This window comes from Phascolarctos cinereus, unplaced genomic scaffold, assembly GCF_003287225.1.
Source record: "Phascolarctos cinereus isolate Bilbo 61053 unplaced genomic scaffold, phaCin_HiC Scaffold_9;HRSCAF=440, whole genome shotgun sequence".
Taxonomy (NCBI): Eukaryota; Metazoa; Chordata; class Mammalia; order Diprotodontia; family Phascolarctidae; genus Phascolarctos; species Phascolarctos cinereus.
Window position 1 is genome coordinate 59,655,637 of NW_027556402.1, and position 22,082 is coordinate 59,677,718.

General features: G+C 35.3%; 1 protein-coding gene across 1 annotated transcript in view; it reads left to right on the forward strand.

Moving 5' to 3' along the window:
* The window catches only part of LOC110195665 (bifunctional heparan sulfate N-deacetylase/N-sulfotransferase 3), a 214,490-nt gene that overhangs the window by 16,426 nt on the left and 175,982 nt on the right, over positions 1-22,082 (forward strand). The window contains exon 2 of the mRNA XM_020968490.2: positions 530-1,668. Within this exon, the coding sequence (XP_020824149.1) occupies positions 688-1,668 (981 nt within the window). The 5' untranslated portion in view covers positions 530-687. The remainder of the gene's footprint in view (positions 1-529; positions 1,669-22,082) is intronic.

Here is a 22,082-nt window from a genome sequence, read left to right on the forward strand (position 1 = left end):
TCTGTGTGTACTATATTCAAGATTTTGTGAACCTTCAAAATGTACTTTCTTCAGATAAGTAATTTAGTGTTTAGTCACCAGATAAGATATTTCCCAGACAGCTCTTTGTTGTGATTGGAGATATTTCTTATTGACAGCATCTGCAAGTAATCTTCAGTGAGCTAAAGGAAGCTCCTTATAGGACTGAAGTCTTGGCAATATATCTGAGACCCCTTCATTAAGGGTCAAGTCCTTTTCTTAGTCAATTGGGCATGATAGTTGTGGTAGCAAGCTACGAGGTTGGATTTTTACTAGATCCATTTCCTTTCTTCTATGAGTCTCTTTTATGCCATTTGATTCTGGAGTCAGGTAAGATCAGTATTCTCATTTATTATCTTATCCATTCATCCACACTGAGTAGACATTTTGCAGCCAGTGGAGTGGGTGGGTATGGGGTAGGTAGGGGAGGTAGTTGAGGGGAAAAGCAAGAACTTCTGCTCTTTCAAAATAATATACATTCAATATTTTGTGCCTGACTTCTGTCTTTCAGACTATATTTTCTGTGAATTTTGCTGAAGGGAGACAAATGTGCTGCAATGGTGACATAAAATACCTCATCGACTGGAGAAGTTGCTGAAACACTGTCTTTTCTTTCTTTCTTTTAAATGCTGCTGCTATTGGGAACAATTTGAGGCACATGTATTCGACATGAGTTTTATCATGAAGCTTCACAGACACTTTCAGCGGACAGTTCTTTTGCTTGCCACCTTTTGTATGGTGAGCATTGTCATTTCAGCATACTACTTATACTCTGGCTACAAACAGGAGAACGAACTCTCTGAAACGTCTTCAGAAATGGATTGTGGGGAACTTCCATATCTGCCATATAAATTAATGGAGCTAAAGACCATGAAGCCCTTTGACCCATTAAGGACAGACCCCATTGTTCTGGTGTTTGTGGAGAGCCAATACTCTTCCCTGGGTCAAGACATCATCATGATACTTGAATCAAGTAGGTTTCAGTATCATATAGAAATTGCTCCTGGAAAGGGGGACCTACCTGTGCTGATTGACAAAAATAAAGGCAAATATGTCCTCATTATATATGAAAATATTTCAAAGTATGTCAATATGGACTCTTGGAATCGAGACCTTTTAGATAAATACTGTGTAGAATATGGTGTGGGGATCATTGGATTCTACAAGAGCAGTGACAATAGCCTGCAGGGCTCTCCACTGAAAGGTTTCCCTTTTTCAGTTCATGGAAACCTTGCTGTGAAAGATTGTTGCATTAACCCTCATTCTCCATTGCTCCGGGTGACCAAATCCTCTAAGCTTGATAGACGTTCCTTACCTGGCAGTGACTGGACAGTTTTCCAAATCAATCATTCGGCATATCAACCAGTGATATTTGCCAAAGTCAAGGCCCCTGAGAACCTTTCTCCCCCCATTTCCAAGGGTGTTCTCTATGCCACCGTCATCCATGACCTAGGGCTTCATGATGGGATTCAGCGGGTTCTTTTTGGCAACAATTTGAACTTTTGGCTGCACAAGCTCATCTTCATAGATGCCATCTCCTTCTTGTCAGGGAAGAAACTCATGTTATCCTTGGACAGGTATATTCTTGTGGACATTGATGACATCTTTGTGGGGAAAGAGGGCACAAGGATGAATACCAATGATGTTAAGGTATGTGCTAGATACCTGAAATCTTCAAATGTGAGATTTAGTTTTCAGTGTTCCCCTCTATACCAGTAATATTATATTTCTTTTTGTGATAGCAAATCACTCTGCAAGGAAACATTGAAAGGCAGAGTTGGCTATGAAAGTGATAAGCTGGTTTAATCCCTTGGGGGGGTGGGGACTTCCACCCGGGCATTTATTATTTACAACATTCGTTGGTTAGAATTTAAGTCTCATGAATGAAATAGAGGTAAGAGTTTTGTTTTGTTTTTACAATAAATAGCAACTTTAATTTTGGAGAACAAAAGATCAGATTAGAAATGAGTTCAAGTATTTGAAATGTCAAAACAGCATTTCATTTTCTCTTATCATTACGTATTATTGTACTCTGGAATGCCACTTAAGTGCAGATAAAATGGTATAAACAAAGAAAAAATATAGTTCATATATATATAAGAATTAATTTTGAGATGATATTTACACAGATAGGAATTTAAGTTAACTTTTAGGATTCAGTGACTTTACTAAAATATAGATGAGACCCAAGAATTTGAATTACATTTGTCTTCTGTAAACTCTCACCTTTTGATGAATGCAAGAAAATATTTCTGTACATAGGAGTAAGAAAAACTAACATGTACAGAAGGTGTTTTAATGCAGACAACTGATTTTTGGTCATAGATGAGGTATAAAATGTTGTCTATATCGGCATTTTTTATTCAGCACTATACAAAATTCTATCTCTTTTCCACTACCTTTTGTTTTCTTATGTGAGTAAGACAGGAAGTTTTTGGAGATGTGGATTCTGTATAGAGCTGCCCCCACTATTTTTTTTAGGAAAATTTTTATTTATTCCTTCTTTTGTTTTGTTACAGTAATTTACTTTATTTTAATCCTCTCCTCTCTAGGAAAAAAAAAAGGTAAAGTATCAATATATCATCACTATATCAGTGTCAATATATGCAACATTTTATTTTAGCTGCCCCACCCACCCACCTCTCTTCTGAGAGGAGGGTTTCATTGTTTAGTCATTTTCAGTCATGTCTGACTTTCCATTCATGACCTCATTTGGGATTTTCTTGACAAAGATACTGAAGTGATTTGCCATTTCTTTCTCCAGCTCATTTCACAGATGAGGAAACTGAGGCTAACAGGGTTAAATGACTTGCCCAGGTTCACACAGCTAGTAAATATCTGAGACCAAATTTGAACTCAGGTCTTCCTGACTCCAAGCCTGGTGCTCTATACACTGCACCACCTAGCTGCCACCATTAAGGAAGGTGGTATGTTTCATTGTTTCTTCTCTGAGGCCATTATTGGTTGTTCAGATACTTAAAATTTGGCTTCCTTCCAATGATCTTTTAATTTATAGTCATAGGATCAAAGATTTGGACGTGGAAGAGACATTAAAGTTGATCAAGACCATTTTCTTATCATACAAATGAGGAAACTGAGGCCCAGTGATGATGACCCTTACCCAGGGTGAGATATCTAGTAGATATCCGAGGAAGGCTTTAAACCTAGGTCTTCTTTACTCCATCTCCAGTGGTCTATTCACTCTACCGTCTCTGTCTCTCATTAAGGTCATTATGTATACTGTTCTTCAGTTCTGCTCATTTCACTTTATCTGTTTATATAAATATTCACATGATCCTCTGACTTCTTGTTCATCACTTTTTACAGCACATTAGTCCTTTATATTCATAGATTAGTTTTTTGGCTCTCGCTCAATTAATGTGTATGCACTTTGTTTCTAGTTTTTTACTATAAAAAGTGATATTATGAATATTTTGCTCTAAATAGTACTCTTCCTTCTGTCTTTAAAGTTTTTAACATATGGGGCCAGTGGTGGGATTTTGAGGTTAAAAAAAAGAAGTTATGAACAATTTGGTCACTTTCCTTATTCTTTTTTTTTGGGGGGGTGGCATGGATTAAGGAGAATTAATGCACGCACATACACACAGAGAAATTATATGTGTGTGTGTGTGTATATATATATATATATACCTTTTTATATGTATATATGTATATATTTATATGCATTTGCATATGTGTGTGTTTATATAGCAACATGTGTGTGTGCATGCATGTGTGTGTCTGTGTGTGTGTGTGTATGTGTATATACAGTTAGAAAAATGTACTTTATAAAATGAGATTCTTTTCCCTAGACATTAAACATCTGTTATGGTAGTGAAACTCATTAACCTTGTTAAACACACTAACATACCAAAGATTAAATTAAATGTCAGCAGAAGAATTGGCACAGACATTAAGGAGGTGAGGTAGGAGGCAGGAGGGGAAAGAGAGGGCTCCAGGTGATGAGGCAATACTTTAGCCACTTTAGTTTTTAAAACAGAAATTAACCGATAAAGAAGTTAAGCTGCCGTGAAGTATTTCAAGGTTAAATGACTTGAAGTCAAGTTGATAATTAAACAATTCCAGTAGATGCCTTAAAGTTTTACAAGATAAATAAATCTGGTCCTATTTTTAAAATTTCAAAATAGTATGATAAAATCTGTTCTGGATGTCTAATTTTCTGACATAGCTCTTCAAACTTTCAGAATCTCATGGAAGCAATGATATAATTGATGAAATGTTTTAGAATGCAATGGAGGAAAACCTAACTAGTCTTCATGTAATTATTGCTAACTCTCCCAAATATTAAAAGAAGTAATACAATGCTTTTTTTTTGCTTTTATGGGTGATAGATAAAAGACTATTCATAGAATCAATTCAAAATGTATCAAAAAAACTTTGTAAAATTAGATATCTTTAGCAATTATGATTTTCTCTACTCCACAAAGACTTGCTGTGGTTATTTTAAACTCAGTTTGGTTTAAAATGGTATTTTAGAGCAGACCTATGTTTCTTTCTCAAAATATAAATTCATAGCATGTCAATTACTTGAAAAGGTCATGAGTTAATTTTCATTGGTAATTCATAGTTTCATTGATTTAAGTAATATAAGCTATGTATTGGTCACCTATAGGTGTAGATCACTTTGTTAGACTCTGTGGAGGTTGCATAAATGTATATCACAGATTCTGATCTCGAGGAGTCTAGTCAGTGCAACTGGAAGGAAGCTAGGTAATGCAGTAGAGGGGGCTCAGGGCCTGGAGTCAGGGAGGCCTGAGTTCAAATCTGGCCTCAGATACTAGCTGTGTGACTCTAGACAAGTCATTTAACCTCTTCTGCTTCAGTTTCCTCATCTTTAAAATGAGAATAATAATAGCACTTGTCTCCTAGGTGAGGAGGTTGTGAGGATAAAATGAGATAATATTACTAAAGTGTTTTGTAAACCTGAACGCAGCATACAAATGTTAGCTGATATATTATAAATATATACATATCCACACAATCCACACAACAGTAAGCACTATTCAAGCCCACAGCCTTACAAGAGGTAAAATAGACCTGTCCCACATTCACACTAACTCATGGGAGCAGTTGAAAGGTATTGAGGCAAATTTCAACATTTCAGAAGTATGTGTGAAAGGATGCGTCCTGATCCCAAGCAGATCTTTTCAACTTGAAATCTCCTTTCTGTTCACTGAGTATCCTGATTCCATTTAACTATCTTATATTTGGTGTTCTGAGAAATGCTGTCTCCTGAGGTAGCTTTTCATTTATACTTGTTCAGTACTATTTTATCTAGTGAAGGCTTGCTTTTAGCCCCATTAAATTAACCCAATCACTGGAACATGCCCCTTCAAGGAGTATTAGTCCCAAGTTAGCAGAACTCCAAACAGAAGTTCTATATCAGGCCAGAGAAATCACTTCCACCTGAGATGGTCAAGGAAGGCTTCATGGAAGAAGCACAATTTCAGCTGAGCCATGAAGGATTGGCAGGTTCTTTACAGGAAAAGATTAGGGGGATGCATTCCATGTAAAGGAACTGGCATGAATAAAAGAGCTGAAGTTTGAAAGTATGAGACAATTTAGGATATAGTACATGGAGCTGTCTTGAGGTAAAAGTACATGTGAGGAGTAGAAATGGAAAAGCAGCAAGAAACCAGATTATGAAGGGTTTTGAATGCCAGGTTAAGTATAAAATGCTTGTCCTCAGCCTGCTTCCTTCTTCCTGTTTCCTCGGCCTAGTGACCCAGGTTCTCAACCTCAGTGTCATCCTTAACTCCTCACTTTCACTGCTCCCAGCTATCCAGTCAGTTTCTAAGTCTTATTACTTCTTTTTCCACAACATTTCCCACTTCTGTCCTCTTTCCTATCCTTACAGTCAGTCACATTACCAGTTCAAGCCACCAGCACCTTTCACATTGACTTGTATTTTGTCTTTGCTTCAAGCCACTCCCCATTCTAACTCCATTTAGCTGACAATAGGATTTTCCTATGGCACAGGCCACTTCTTTAGTTCATTCAACTCAGTGGCTTCATATTAATTGTAGACTCAAATACGACATGTTTTATTTGTCATTTAAACTGTTCACAAACTGGCCCCTTCCTATATTTTTCCAGTCTTATTAGACACAGCTCATACTCTGTAATATAGCTAAAATTAGGCCTTCTTGCTGTTCTTCACATTCTGCATTCTGCTTTTCAGCTCTTTTTTTGCATTGACCCTTCCATTGGCCTGGACTACTCACATTCCTCTCCTCCATCTCTGAGAATTCCTGATTTCCCTCAAGATGTAGTTCAAGCAATGAGTTCTACATGAGGTTTTCCCTGGTCCCCAGCTACTAGTACCTTTTCCCAAGGCTGTTTTGTATCTGTTTTATATTATGTGTGTGCACACACATACATATGTGTGTATATAATATACATGTATATGTGTGGGTGTGTGGTTTGTCCTTTGTTCTAGAAAAGGACCATGACATCAAGGAGACAATGACATGACTTGCAATTGACTTTGAGTGAGGGGCTGTGCAAAGTCACTTTCTCCTCCAGAGTGTATATACATATATACATATCTATGTATATATGTATGTATATGTGTGTGTGTGTGTGTGTGTGTGTGTGTGTATGTATGTATATGCATGTTTTCTCCCTGGTTAAAATGTAATCTCCTTAAGTGCCATATGTCTTGTATGTTGACTGACATACAGTAAGATGCTTAATAATTTCTTGCTGATTGCTAGATTGTGGAATGAACTGGTATTTTGGGGGGAGAAACCAAGACAATGTACAAATGTATACATAAAGAATTGCAAATGTGTCTTAAAGAAAAAGAGACAAAGACAATAATCGAGAGAACTCTCCATAGAGGAGTTCCTATTGATGGAGCTAACAAAATTTTGAAGGCAAATCAGGGCCAATTCTCAGGATAGCTAAAAGAAAAAATATATATACTGAATGATTAGAAAAAAAATCAATTAGGACTTTAAAATTAAGAGGCCATTCATACTATCGCCTCACACGGCTCCCTTTTCACCTCTACAAAATTTTTATGTGAAGGAACTAAGCACTTATCAAGGGCATCCTTGATGAAGGTATCAGAACAGAACAGGCCAGCTTTTGTAAATGGTATTCTGCCTCAGAACACATCTTTGTAATTACAAATTGATGGAAAGGTGCAGAGAATACAAGATGATAACTTTTATTTTGTTACTGTTGTCTGTAATAAGCATTTGAATTAGTAGAATAAAATGCAGTTGTACAATCTTTCTTAAACAAGATGTCTCCCATATATAAAGTTAGGCTAGTAACATTATTTTTTTTCAAATATAACCACCTTAAAGTTTGTAGGCATCTCAGAAGAGTGACAATCCATTTTCTTTTTCATAGGGATTAACTCACTTTTGACTGAGCATTCATCATATCTTCAAGCTTAATCCACACGATGTCATGGACTGTTAACCTGATACATGTTCAATTTTAGAATCCTCTTAAAGTTAATTCTTCCTACTAACCTTATACTGTCAGATACAACATATCTATCTACATTATTGTAATATTAAAGGAGTTAGTGACACAATGGCATTCTAAATAAATTGAGGAGAAGCTTCTGGTAACATCCAAAGCACTGTTACTGAAAACCCCATATCTATATCAGTGCAACAGAATTAAGTGACTAGATACATTTTAAAAGCCTGAATTAGTGATTGCATCTCAGATAATAGGACCAAAAGCATCACATATGGGGAAAATTTCAGTAGGGACTTGGAAAATGTGATTTATTTCTGACAAAGTCTTTATCATATATAAAGTGATTATCTGGTAGGAGCAGCAAGCCTATCCTAAAAAGAAATCTGTACAATCAATTAATTAACTAGAAATTTTAAGTACCTTTTATGTGTTAAGAACTGTGCTAGATACCAGAGATAAAAGTATTAAGAATGAAATAGATTTTACTCACAAAGAAGTTCACATTGCATATGAGATAAGGTCATATAAAATAAATAGGAAGAAAGAAAGAAAGAAAGAAAGAAAGAAAGAAAGAAAGAAAGAAAGAAAGAAAGAAAGAAAGAAAGAAAGGAAGGAAGGAAGGAAGGAAGGAAGGAAGGAAGGAAGGAAGGAAGGAAGGAAGGAAGGAAGGAAGGAAGGAAGGAAGGAAAGAAAAGGAGGGAGGGAGGGAGGGAGGAAGGAAGGAAGGAAGGAAGGAAGGGAAAGAAAGAAAGAAAGAAAGAAAGAAAGAAGAAAGAAAGAAGAAAGAAAGAAAGAAAGAAAGAAAGAAAGAGTAGTGAGTACATGAATACTGTCTTCACTAAGTTTATATTTGATTTTTCTCTTTGACTCTCTTTGAGTCAGTCGATTTCAGTATTCAGAAAGCTTCTGAGGGCTGCTCAGAATTTTTTTTCTTTTAATATCTATAATCAGTTACCCAAATTTAAATCATGTAACAACCTCTGATTTTGTAAAGCCTATTCATCTTTTTAACCACAATTTTTAGAATTATTTTTACCTCATGCAAAACTTATGATTTGTCATTACCTTGAAAGAGACATGGAAGTGAGTGTGAAATACATTTATTAATTAATATTAAACTATTATTCACTCTGAAGAGAGAAAAGGTAGATGTTTTCTTAAGACTAGTGAATACTGTCATCAAAAAAGATGTTTTGAGCACTATATAAATACACATGATGACATAATTTTTCAGGGTGTGGCATTTGGGGTTAAGTGACTTGCCCAGAGTCACACAGCTAGTGCATGTTATGTGTCTGAGACTGGATTAGAACTCATATCCTCCTGACTCCAGGGCCAGTGCTCTATCCATTGTGCCACCTAGCTGCCCCTATAATTTTAATGCTAATAGATTTGATCACCTTTTGAAACACTACATTTATATTTGGAAAGTACAAGTCAAGGTTGCTTTTAGAATCTGTAGTTCATTTATTTTGATCAGTGAATGTGATCTTCTTTTGTAGTTCATATAGGGTTTTGCCATTTTTTTGCCCATTTTTATGACTAGCACGGTAAAGAAAAAGTATAGGAGAGAGGGAAAAAAGTCAAGAAAATATGATCTATTGTTTCTTCAGCCCTGAAGAGACTGATTTAACAACCTTGACATATTTTTTCCTGCCTAAATTTATAGTATGTTTTGCATCATGAAGCCCAAGGCAGATATTATACCAATTAGATCTTAAAATTATAATGTTACTATAAACTAAATTATGAAAACTGCTGAACATATTTTATGCACAGTTTCTAACAATACGCAATGTAGAATTCACAATGGCTTATTTTATGAACTTTGTGTGTAGATGGACTGCAAGAATGAGAACCTTTTAAATTTATTTTTATATGGTAGTGATCTGATTTTCCCTTGAAAAGCTGAGAGTGTATATTTTCCTCCTATTAGTCATTAAAATAATGAGAAGCAGAGGAGCTATTATTTTCATATGCCCAAGGTCCAAGTCAACAGTGCTCTTGATACCTTTACCTGAAAGAATCCGATTTTGCTGCTCTCTCCATTTGGCAAACAGAACATTGTAGATAGACTTTTATCGGGAGCTGTGTGCTCATAGAATTGCCTTGGCATTTTGGGTCAATAGCAATAAATTGTAAAGAGTTAAATAATTGTATATAAACTTGCACTTTTGCACCCTGTGATTCATCTGCTGTTATCAGGTCAATGTGTTTAAGGGCAAATAAAGTGATTCAGGAAAATGTATTTTTACTGCATGTCAGTGGATATTCTTTGAGTGAGTTTAAGAAATTAAGCTCTTCAAAGAGAGCTAGGTGGCTAGCATTATGTAGGTTATATGTATCAAATAGCTACCCTAGTATTTTCTATCATTCAGGTATTATCAAAGATACCTCCATGTTAAGATGAATTTGAGGCCAATTAAGGTTAGGAATATATTCCGAATAATTTAGCCCCAGTCATTGTTTCTCTAGTATCACCCTTTACCCTCTTATTCTCCCTCCCTTAACACTCTTTGGTTTGGGCCATTCAGCAAATTTTGAATGAGTTATTTAATTATTAAAATCAGTTCTTTTATCAGTGAAAATAACTGATACATACCAGTATATTCACATAGTAGACACTCAATAAATGTTTGTTGTATGGAATGTACTATCTCATCTCTCTTCTGACTGTCCTGGATTTCAGTTACAATAAATGACATATAGTAGTGGGTTATTTACTAGTGTACCTGAAGTAATTCTGTAATACTTCCAAAAGAAAAAAAAAACAAATATTTTGAAAATCTAATGTAACTCTAACGCATTTGCCTTTGAGAAAATAGTTTAGGTTAATATTCAATGTGGTTTTGCATAATTTGGCAATCTGTCCTCAGAATATAAACACTTAAAGAGAATCAAGGGAGAGAAGGAAACACTTTTCCCATCATTTCTTTTTTACTTATCAGATCACTCCCTCTCATTATGGGACTTTTTCTGACTGAAGGGCAAATAAACCAACAGATGAAAAATGTAAGAGAGATACATTTTTAACATTTTAATAAGACTTTCTTGGATCTTTCTCTGTGATATGGCCAATATACTTGTCTTTCTACAAGCTTTTCTAGGACAAACTAGTTCACAATGGCCATTTCCAAAGTAGACACAGATACTTGTTTTATATTAAAAGGACTCTATTTCTCTAAATGTGATCATATCTCTAATGTATGCCAGTGACATGAGATGGATTGCCAACCCTCCAGAGACAGATCAAAGCCCCTGCAGGGATCACCATATGTTCAGTGCTCTGTATTTAGAAGTGTGAGTAATCTTAATTTCACTACCTGAGGAGCAGGGAATGCCTAGGGTTGAGAAAGGTTCAATTTTTTCAGTATATTATCATTTTGAAGTCATCAAGAATTTTCAAAATGATTCAAAATATGGTTCAGCATTAAGAAATTAAGTGCCTCTGTGGAGCAAAGAGTGTATGAAATGCAATATAATACTGTATGAAATGTAATATAATAATAATATAGTCATAGAATCTGTTTCATTCAGCAAACATTTATTGAATGATCTAACATATTATACCAAACTGGGAAAGCATCAAAAATGGACCTAGTATGTCTTTAGTACGAGGATAAACCTAATTGTGGATAAATTTATCACCAGCAGTTCACAATGTGATAATTGTCTTGGCCATAGATTATCATGAAACAGAAAACAAACAAGTAAATGACCAGATAAATAAATAAATGGATAGATAATGATTGAAAAATTATATATATATACATATATATATATATATGTGTGTGTGTGTGTGTGTGTGTGTGTGTGTATATGTGTGTGTGTGTATATATATATATATGTGTGTGTGTGTGTGTGTGTGTGTGTGTATATATATATACATATGTATATATATTTGTCTTGGCAGGCCTTAAACATGCCTGCATTGATTCTAGAGGAATGGTATAAATAGAAAAAGAAATCTTTAAGTTATCACAAGATTTTAGGATACCCACTAGGGTTAATTTAATTATTGGTATTATTAAAGTGACATCTTATGTGTCCAGTGACCAGCAATTTGACACACAACCCAGTCAACTGGAGGAAATCCATGTTGATGTTCCTGGTAACTCCGAAGACACAGAGAAGTTGCAGCTAGTTTTTTTTTTTCCTTAGGGAGGTTCAAAGGTTCTTCTCAAAAAGACAACTTACGTGCTGAAAAATTTAGTTCAGCATTATACAAAAGGCAATGCCTATAGACATAAGTTAGTAGCCTCACACATGCTTAATGAAGGGAGTTGAATTACGCATCATAAATTTGAACAACAGCTCCAAATAAAAATGAAATTGACTATATATTGACAGAAAGTAAATAGCTCCCATGGGAATCATTTCAGAACCACCTATTGATGTGCAGTAACACATCTGACTGGTAAAAAAAGAAATGTAAAAGTAAACAACAAATTAAATAAAACCATGGCACCATGGGCAATTCTATTAACTTCAAATTAACCTGTAATAATAATAACAGCTAGCACTTATGTACACTTTAATATTTGCAAAGCACTTTAAAATATTATCTCATTTTATCCTTCAAACAGTCTGGGAAGTGAGGAGCTATTTTATCTGAATTTAACAGACCAGAAAATTTAGGCAGACATAGAGTAGATGACTTACACATGGTCACAGATCTATTAAGTGACTGAGGTTGGATTTGAACTAAAGTCTTTCTCACTCCAAGTCTGTCAACTATGCCACCAAGGTGCCTAGTTAGATGATTCTGAACAATAAGAAATGGATGAAGGTAAAGACATTGAGTTTAATCACCATTTTATAAGATGATATAAAATATTCACACAGTGAAGAGATCAAAAAAGCCTAGAACTTGACTTAGCCTAAAAACAATTGATTCCCATGATGAAGTAGAAAGACATGACAAACAAATACTACACTAATTTATAATACAAGATTCAAAAACATTTTGGAGAATGAAGAGAGAAAATAACAAGGAATGTTGCTTTACAAAAGGACAAGAATTAGGGGAAAGAAACATAGAAAAACTTGGTATGTTATATAACCAAACCAGATCATCCTGAGAGCATTTATTTATAGATATCACTAGCTGAGAGGACAGTCATTTCACAGACATGCAAAGAAACAGATCGGTCAGGATTTCTTTTTTTCCCAAAATATTTTATTTAATTAATTGTTTCTCAATTACTTGTACAAATTAACATTCATTTAGTTTTAAATTTTTGAATTCTAAATGCTCTTCCTCCCTCACACCCCTCAACCCTCCTTAAGAAGGCAAGCCTTTGATATAAATTATACATGTGATCATGAAAAAAAAAATGTGTGCATATGAGCTGTATTGAAAAAGCAAATGCAGACCTAAAAGAAAGAAAGAAAGAAAAATAAAGCTTAAAAAGGTATTTTTCAATCTTCATTCAGATTCCATCAGTTCTTTCTCTGGAGGTGGACAGCATTTTTCATCATAAGTTCTTCAGAATGATCTTGGTTCATTGTATGGATCAGAATAGCTAAGTCACTTACACTTGATCATTGTATAAGTCACTTACACTTGATCATTGTACGATATTACTATTACCACGTACAATGTCCAACTGCAAAACTTACTTCATTTTGCATCAGTTCATATAGATGTTCCCAGATTTTTCTGAAGCCATCTGGCATCTCATTTCTTAAAGCCCAAGAGTATTCCATCACAATCATATACCACAAGTTGTTCAGCCCTTTCCCAGCTGATGGGCATCCCCTCAGTATTCAATTCTTTGCCACCACAAAAGGAACTGCTATAGGTGGTGCAGTGGATAGAGCACTGGCCCTGAAGTCAGGAGTACCTGAGTTCAAATCCAGCCTCAGACTAAACACTTGAGACTTACTAGCTGTGTGACCCTGGGCAAATCACTTAACCCCAATGGCCTAGAAAAAAAAAAGAGCTTCAACAAATATTTTTGTACATATTTTTTATTTGAGATACAGACCTAGTAGTGGTATTGCTGGGTCAAAGGATATACTCAGTCTTATAGACTTTGATATAGGGTTGTGGTGGTTCACCCATTGTGAATGTATAGTGTACAATGTACAAAGCAATATGTACATGTGTCCCAATTTTCCCATGTCCCCTCCAATATCTGTAATTTTATTTTTCTGTAATATTAGTCAATGTGATAGGTATGAGGTGGTACCTTAGAGTTGCTTTAATTTGCATTTTTCTAATAAAAAGCAATCTATAGAATTTTTCAAATGACCAGACAGCTTTGATTTCTTCTGAAAACAACTTGTTCATATCCTTTGACCATTTATTAATTGAGGAAATAACTCATATTTTTATAAATTTGACTCCATTCTCTATACATTTGATAAAGGAGGCCTCTGTTGGAGAAACTTCACATAATTTCTCTCCCAGTTTCTTGTTTTCCTTTGAATTTTTGCTGCAATGGTTTTCTTTGTACAAGACCTTTGGAATTTAATGTAACAAAAATTATCCATTTTATTTCCCATAATGCTCTTTATTTCTTATTTAGTTATAAATTCTTCCTTTATCCATGTGTCTGGCACATATAATTTTTCATTTTTCTCTAATTTGTTATTGATATTACCTTTTTATATCTAGATCACGTACCCATTTTAACTTTATCTTTGTATACAGTGTGCGATGTTGGTCTATGCCTAGTTTCTGCCAAACTGCTTTCTCTTTTTCCCAGCAATTTTTGGTTAAATAATTAATTCTTATTCCAAAAGGTTATGTATTTCAGTTTATCAAACACTAGATTACTATGATCATTTACTACTCTGCATTTTGCGCCTAATTATTGCACTGATCCATCAGTCTCTTTCTTAGCCAGTATCAACTAGTACTGCTAGGCTACCTTCTTCTACACTTTTTAAAAATTTATTCTTTTGATATTCTTGATCTTTTATTCTTCCATTTGAATTTTTTCTTGTTTTTTTTCTAGCTCTATAAAATAATTTTTGGTACTTTTATTTGAATAAATAAATTAACTTAGATGGAATTGTCATTTTTATTGTATCGACTTGGCCTATCCATAAGCAATTAATATCTCTCCAATTGTTTGGATCTGACTTTATTTGTGTGAAAACTGTTTTGTTATTGTGTTCATATAGTCCTTAAGTTTGTGATGGCAGGTAGATTCCCAGCTATTTTAAACTGTCTTTAGTTATTTCAAATGGAATTTTTATTTCTATCTTTTCTTACAGGACTTTGTTGGTCATATGTAGAAATTTTTATTATGTATTTGGTATACACACGCACACACACACACATATCCTGCATCTTTGCTAATGTTGTTAATTGTTTCAACTAGTTTTTCAGTTGTATCTCTAGGATTATCTAAGTTTAGTACTGTGTATCATCAGCAAATACTTATATTTCTTCATTGCCTATTCTCATTTCTTCAATTTCTTTTTCTTCTCTTATTGCTATAGTTAGCATTTCTTATATATTATTGAATAATAGTGGTGGTCAATATTTCTATAGTGATTCTCCTTATCAGAGAAGTCAGTAAACTATCATATTTATATTCTGATATCTCAGTAGCTATTGTCCTACATGAATGAATGAAAATGATACTTTAGAAAAAGTTTGAAACAGCAACTGAACCTAACCAAATACGTGTAGAAGAAATATGAATAAAAGGCAAGAAAATTGGAAAATCAGTGTTAAATTATTTGAAAGGTAGAAAGATTCCAAACAGTGGAAAAGATCATGGGCAATATTATTATTAAAAAAAAAACCAAGACCAGCAAATATTGACCATGTAAAATCTTTATTTTAAAAATGTGATATGCAAATAGGAAAGATACCTTTGAGAAAACATGAGAAGCAAATATCCAGGCTTTCATAAGTGATTTTCTACCATCAACCACATTTTTACTGTCACACAATTGACTCAGAGATATAAAGAATATATGGTTGTGCTATTATGTTTTGCTGATTATCCCTTCCATCCCCCCCAAAAATGGACTCAGTAGATCAAAATTTAGCCTTGACAGCTTTTTCCTATGACAGTATTTTTGTGTTATCATATAAGACACCATGATTGGCACAACCTGAAGGGGAAAAAAATCGTTCAACTCTGAGTTGCAATATCAACTAAACAATACAACAGTTCACCCCATGTTCCCAATTTGCTAGTGCCATAGAGGATAACCTATTCCAAGAATAAATAGAAGGATTCGTTATAAATGGTGAAATTCAAGATGTCCCTGTTTATGAATGGCACTGGTCTGATTGCATAAGATACTATACAGCCTCCTCTGAAATCCATGATCACTCAAAGGAATTCATATATTTGGGGCAGACGATGCAGATGGAAAATTGTATGGACCAAAAATAGAATAAGAGGAAGAGAACAGGGAAAATGTCACCTCTTTTCAATGATCCCAGTGATATTGTCTGCCATAAAAATCCATCTTATTAACATCAATATGCTCTTTTTTAAATGTCATTTGATGATTTTTTCTGGTTAACAAGAATTTATTTTTTCTCATTCCTACTCTTCCACATTCAAAAACAACAACAAAAAATATAAATCTTGTACTAAATATGAATAGGTAGCCATGTCCAAAATTTTATGTCTCCTTCCACATTGTAATCATATCTCTGATAGGAAGTGGATTTCATTTTTGTTCCTCTGGAATCATGATTTTTCACAGCATTAATATAAATGTTTTACCATTGTCACTCTATGGTAATCATGGGATAGAGAAGAAGTAGTAGTGATTTTGAAAATCAAAATTGTAGATGTTGCAAAAGACAATGAAACATGATGGTTTTAAGTAGTTTGCAGCTATTGTCGGTTGAAGTTTGATCTATATCTACTAGTACCCACCCCCCCATAACAGGGATTAGCTTTATGTAAAATGCAACAAAATTATTGTTGGGCTCTGATTAGCCTCTGCATACCTTCATACAACATTCTGGTTACTTAAGGGTCCCTCCAACTTGGTAGATATGTGCAAATCACATGTCTCAACATGCCCTAGTCTTTTGACCCTTTCCATATGTAAAGTAGGCAGGTCTGGTCTATAGAAGCTAATTGCCACTCTGTCTCTGTTGCTTATCTTTGCTATATTAAGGCAAGATAAAATCTTTTTTTAAACTGTTAAATGACTTACAAACATCTTATGTCATCTCAAAATTGAGTCTGAAATACCATGGTGTCCATATCAGACCTAACATCAGTGATGTTTTGAGTCCGAGAAATACTGTAAAGTGGCGATGTCAAGCTCAAATAGAAATGAATCTTTGAAGGCCATATATTGACTTAGAAATAAAATTAACATTATCTATATTGTATTTTTATTTACTTTGTTAAACATTTCCCAGTTCCATTTTAATTTTACTGGGGCTGCTCTAGGAAGTTTTGTCCTTGCATGGGGGGAGTGAAAAGAAATCAGGTAATACACGCATAACTGGGGGTGAGGGTAGGGAAAGAAACATTTAGGTCAATCAATGAGTCAAAAAACATTAAATACCTGCCACTTTATTGGGCACTAGGGCCAGTCAGGTGCAGCCCAGCTATGGAACAAATTTCCACAAACTATTAAATGCACAAAAAAGATAACAAATGGATAGCTCAAATGTTAAGCTATTGTCCACAGTTTTTTTTAAATAATATTTTATTTTTCTTCAATTACATGTAAAATTTTCAACTTTTTTTATTTTTTAATTTTAGATTTTTAAAAAAAATTTCTGTTTTTCAAAACATTCTTTTCTTCATTGGAATTTTATGCCTCTTTTACTGTTTGGCCTATTCTGTTTTTAAGGTGTTGTTTTCTTCAGCATTTTTTGTGCTTCCTTTACCAACCTGTTGAGTCTTTTTTTCATTATTTTCTTGAATCACTTTCATTTCCCATCCCAATTTTTCCTCTACCTCTCCTATTGGATATTTTAAAATCTTTTTTGAGCAACATTTCCATGGCTTGAGACCAATTCATGTATATGTTGTTTTTTTTTTTCCTTTGAGGCTTTGGATGTAGCAGTTTTTACTTTGTTGTCTTCTTCTGAGTTTGTGTTCTAATATTCCAACTTTCTCTAGTCAGAATCTTTTTCTGCTATTTGCTCATTTTTCCAGCTTATTTCTTGACTTTTAACTGTATGCTAAAATGGGGCTCTGCTTCTGGAGTGGAGGGTGAACTGTCCCAAACTTCAGGGATTTTCTGCAACTGTTTTCAGAGATAATTCTGTGGATCTATAAGTTTTAAGTCCTTCCAAGGTGGTATTATCCAGAGAGATCACACTATTCTCCTGGCCTGTGCTCTTTTCTGCCCCAGAACTATGTATGAACAGGGTCCCAGCTTCTTTGTGGCCATAAGTTCCCCTGTGCTAGTGCTCCTTCTCACTCTGGGACTGAGACCCAGATCCAAGTATGAGCAATGCAACAGAATCTTTCCCCTGGTGCCAGCAAAGGACTCCTGTGAGGCCCTTCTGAACAGTTGTCTGATCATTTATTGTCTTTGACTGACAAGTCCAGAAACCACCACTGCTTCCACTGTTTCAGTTGCTCCCAAGGCTTAGTGCTGGTTTTCTGGGTAATGGCCTGCACAAGAATAGCCTGAGATCCACTCTCACTCTGGGGCAACAGACCTTTCCTGTCAACCTTCTAAGTTTCTTCGGCTGGAACACTGTTTTACTATATCCTTTTGTGGGTTCTGCCACTCTGATATTTGTTTTAAGCATTATTTAAAGTTTTTTGAAGGAGTTTTGGGGAGAGCTTAGGTGACCCTTACCTTTTTTTCTCCATATTGACTTCACCCACTCTACAAAATATATATTTTTAGGACAAATAGAGGAAATTATCCAACATTTTGAGTGAATTTTCCATGTGGATTTACGGAAAGAAAAAATAAATCACAGGATGAGGAATTTTGGATATTCTGACAATTTTTTTAAGTGCTTCTATTTGTTGATTGATTGCTTTCTGCACTAGTGGCAAGAGTATCAACATTGGTGAGATCACAGAGGATCAGTATATTATAAATGGATAGATAAATAATTATCTACATCTATACATAGATATAGATACAGATATTGATATCTTTAGAGAAAGAGGAGGGAGAGAGAGACAGAGACAGAGATCCTGGGGAAGTAACTTAACTTCTCATGGCCTCGATGTTCTCATGTGAAATGGGGACAATAACAGCAACTACCTCTAGGTTGTTGTGAGGACCAAATGTGATAAAGCACTTTTGCAAAACTTTACAATATATAAATGCTAGCTATTAGATCAAGAAGGGCAGCTAGGTAGTGTGCTGGATAAAGCAACAGGCCTGAAGTCAGGAAGACTCATCTTCCTACATTCAAATCTGGCCTCAGACACTTACTACCTGTTTAACCCTGGGAAAGTCACTTGACCCTGTTTGCCTCAGTAATTTATCTGTAAAATGAACTAGAGAAGGAAATGGTAAGGTACTCCAGTAACTTTGCCAAGAAAACCCCAAAATGGGATCACAAAGAATTGGACACAATTGAAAATGACTGAAGAACAAATTAGATGAGGATAATGATGATGATGATGATGATGATGATGATGATGATGATGATGATAGATTAGAGGGGAAGCAGTTCAATGAAATGAAAAACGAATATGAATTGAAGGCTCCTGGTTTCCCACGGGACATCGGGCATGTGTCTAGTTTTTCATTTCCTCATACCTCATTTTGCGTTTTCTCAAATGAGGGCCCTGTAACAATTATCTTTGATGTTCCTTCCATATTAAATTTTATGAAACCTATAAAAATTATATACAATAAATTAATGTGTATTGATAGTTTATATATATATGTATATATATATATATATATATATGACACTGACTAAAATATGATTTTTTGCCCCAAAAGTAAATTTACTTTACTCTTGACTGCCAAATAAATGTATATTGATAGCAAATTATTGGCCTGAAAATAAACCATAGAACAGGAGGAACTTTTTACACATATATCAATTTGTTTTCTTCCAACAAAATTATTATTATTCAGAGAATAGATTTTTATCCCTAGAGCAGGAGTTCTTCACCTTCTTTTGTTCCCTAGGTCTCTTTGGCAGGTGGGTGAAGCTTGTGGACCTTTCTAAGAATTATTTTTCTAAATTACTGGAGAAAATGATAAATTTCAGAAAGAATTTAGTGAAAATAAAGATGTCATTTTCCCCGTCTCAGTTCATGGACCCCCAGAAGTCTATCCATGAACCCTGTCCTAAAGGTTAAAACATGTTAATTAAATACTTATAAAGGGAGAACAAAAAATTGCCGTTCAGGCCTGTATCCTCCTTAAACTGCTATTTCTTTACTGATGTTCACTGTAATTTGTTAGCCTTGAATTATACAGCAGAGTAAACTACATCTTCTCTAACCACTCCCCCTCCCAACTTTCTAATTAGAATATGGAAGTTGCAAAAAAGTTGGAAGGAAGAAAATTGGCTTATGTTAACTTAACAGTTAACTTATGGGACTGGCTGTGCTGAGCCCCAGAACACTATAATAACTTTGGTGAATCTAGTGCCCATTCCTGTTTTCAGGCAAGAAGCAAAACATATAAATCATGTTCAGTACCATGTACCTGTCTCTAGGAAGCTGTTTTACAGTCATGTATATTTATTAGTTTTCCCTGCTTTATAGCAATATGTTTTTTTCCCTCACTTCTCTGCATCTAAAGTCTGTTCTCTCTCTCTCTCTCTCTCTCTCTCTCTCTCTCTCTCTCTCTCTCTCTCTCTCTCTCTCTCTCTCTCTCTCCCTCTCCCTGTCTCTTTCTCTCTGTCTGTCTTTCTTAAAATCAGAACTGGGCTATTGTGTCCATGCAATCACAAAGACACAGATTTCTGATGTGAGGGTTAAAAAAATCATCCTTCCCTTTTAAAGGACAGTAGGTTTAGCTGTTTTGTGTTTGTTCACACCTATGATTTCAGCTGTAGAGAGCTGCCACTGAAGAAGCTCCTTCTAATGCAGTTGAACACTTCCTCTGTAACTTAGAGGAGTATTTCTGGCACTGGGATGTTAAGGCACATGGTCAGGGTCACCTAAACAGTGTGTCACAGAGTCAGGACTTAGATATAGGTCTTCCTGATGCTATGCTGGGCTGAATCATTTATTTAGGGTTTCTGCTCCATTTTGTTAATGAAAAGCACCCTAACGTCCACTCTGCCAATAAACCCTTTTTCCTACCTGTTTCACACATTTCTAATGAATGTAATCCAACAGTGGTAATGACTGAAGTGTATTTGATTACATGAATATATTAAGCAATCTTCCTGCCTTTTGAGACTGGCTAAAAAATAACTAGCATATGATAATATGGATACTAATTCTGCATTTCCTACCTTTCAAGCCATAATATTAGGCGTGACTAACTTCTCAGGCTCAGGCTGTAATTATGCAACCTTACTGTAAGGCTTGGAGCAGCTAGGTAGAACAATGGACAGGGTGCTAGGCCCGTAGTCAGAAAGACCTGAGTTCAAACCTGGCTTCAGACATTTACTAGCTGTGTGATCTTGGGCAACTCACTTAACCTCAGTTTCATCATCTGTAAAATGGAGATAATAACATACCTACCTTTCAGGGTTGTTGTGAGGATTAAATAAGATAATTGTAAGCACTTAGCACAATACTTGCTACAGAGTAAGTGTTATATAAATGTTAATTATTGTTGGGGGAAATTAGCTATTATCTTGACTATTTGGTAAACAGGTTTGGTGGTTTACAAAACTCTCAGAAAATTTAGATGATAATATAGTAACTATCACTATCAGATAGGGGAAATCAAATTTTAGATAAGACTTGAGGAAAGCCAGAAAAGGCAGGAGGTAGAGGCTGGGAGAAAGAGAATTGCAGGCTTGGGAAACAGTTAGTGAAAATGCTAGTCAGGAGAAGGGCTACTACGTTCAAGGAACAGCAAGAAGGCCAGTGTCACAGTAGGGCAGAAATCATGAAGGACAGTAAGATTGAAGAAGACTAGAAAAGTAGGAAGGGACTGGATTATGAAGGGATTTTATTTTTAATGCAGGAGGTAGTGGAGAGCTACTGAGGTTTTGAAATAAGGGAGTGACATTGTCAGCTCTGTACTTTAGGAAGTTCACTTGGGTAGCTGAGGAGAGGACGGACTGGAGGGAGGAGTGACCTGAGACAAAGAGATGCACCAGTAGGCCTAGACATGAAGGGGTGGACAGCTAGGTAGCACAGTGGTCAGAGCGCTGGGCCTGAAACTAGGAAGACTCATCTGCTTGAGTTCAAATCTGGCCTCAGACACAGCTGTGTGACCCTGAGCAAGTCACCTAACCCTATTTGTCTTAGTTCTTCATCTGTAAAATGAACTGGAGAAGGAAATGTCTCTGTCTAGAAAACCCCAAATGGTGTCACAGAGTTGAAAAACAACTAAACAAAGAGTAGCTAGGTGGTGCAGTAGATAGAGCACTGGCCCTGGAGTCAGCAGGACCTGAGTTCAAATGTAACCTCAGACACATGATACTCACTAGCTGTGTGACTCTGGGCAAGTCACTTAACCCCAACTGTCTTACGAAAAAACAAAACAAAGACAAAAAAAACCCAAAACAGTCTGCCCTCAAGACGCTTATG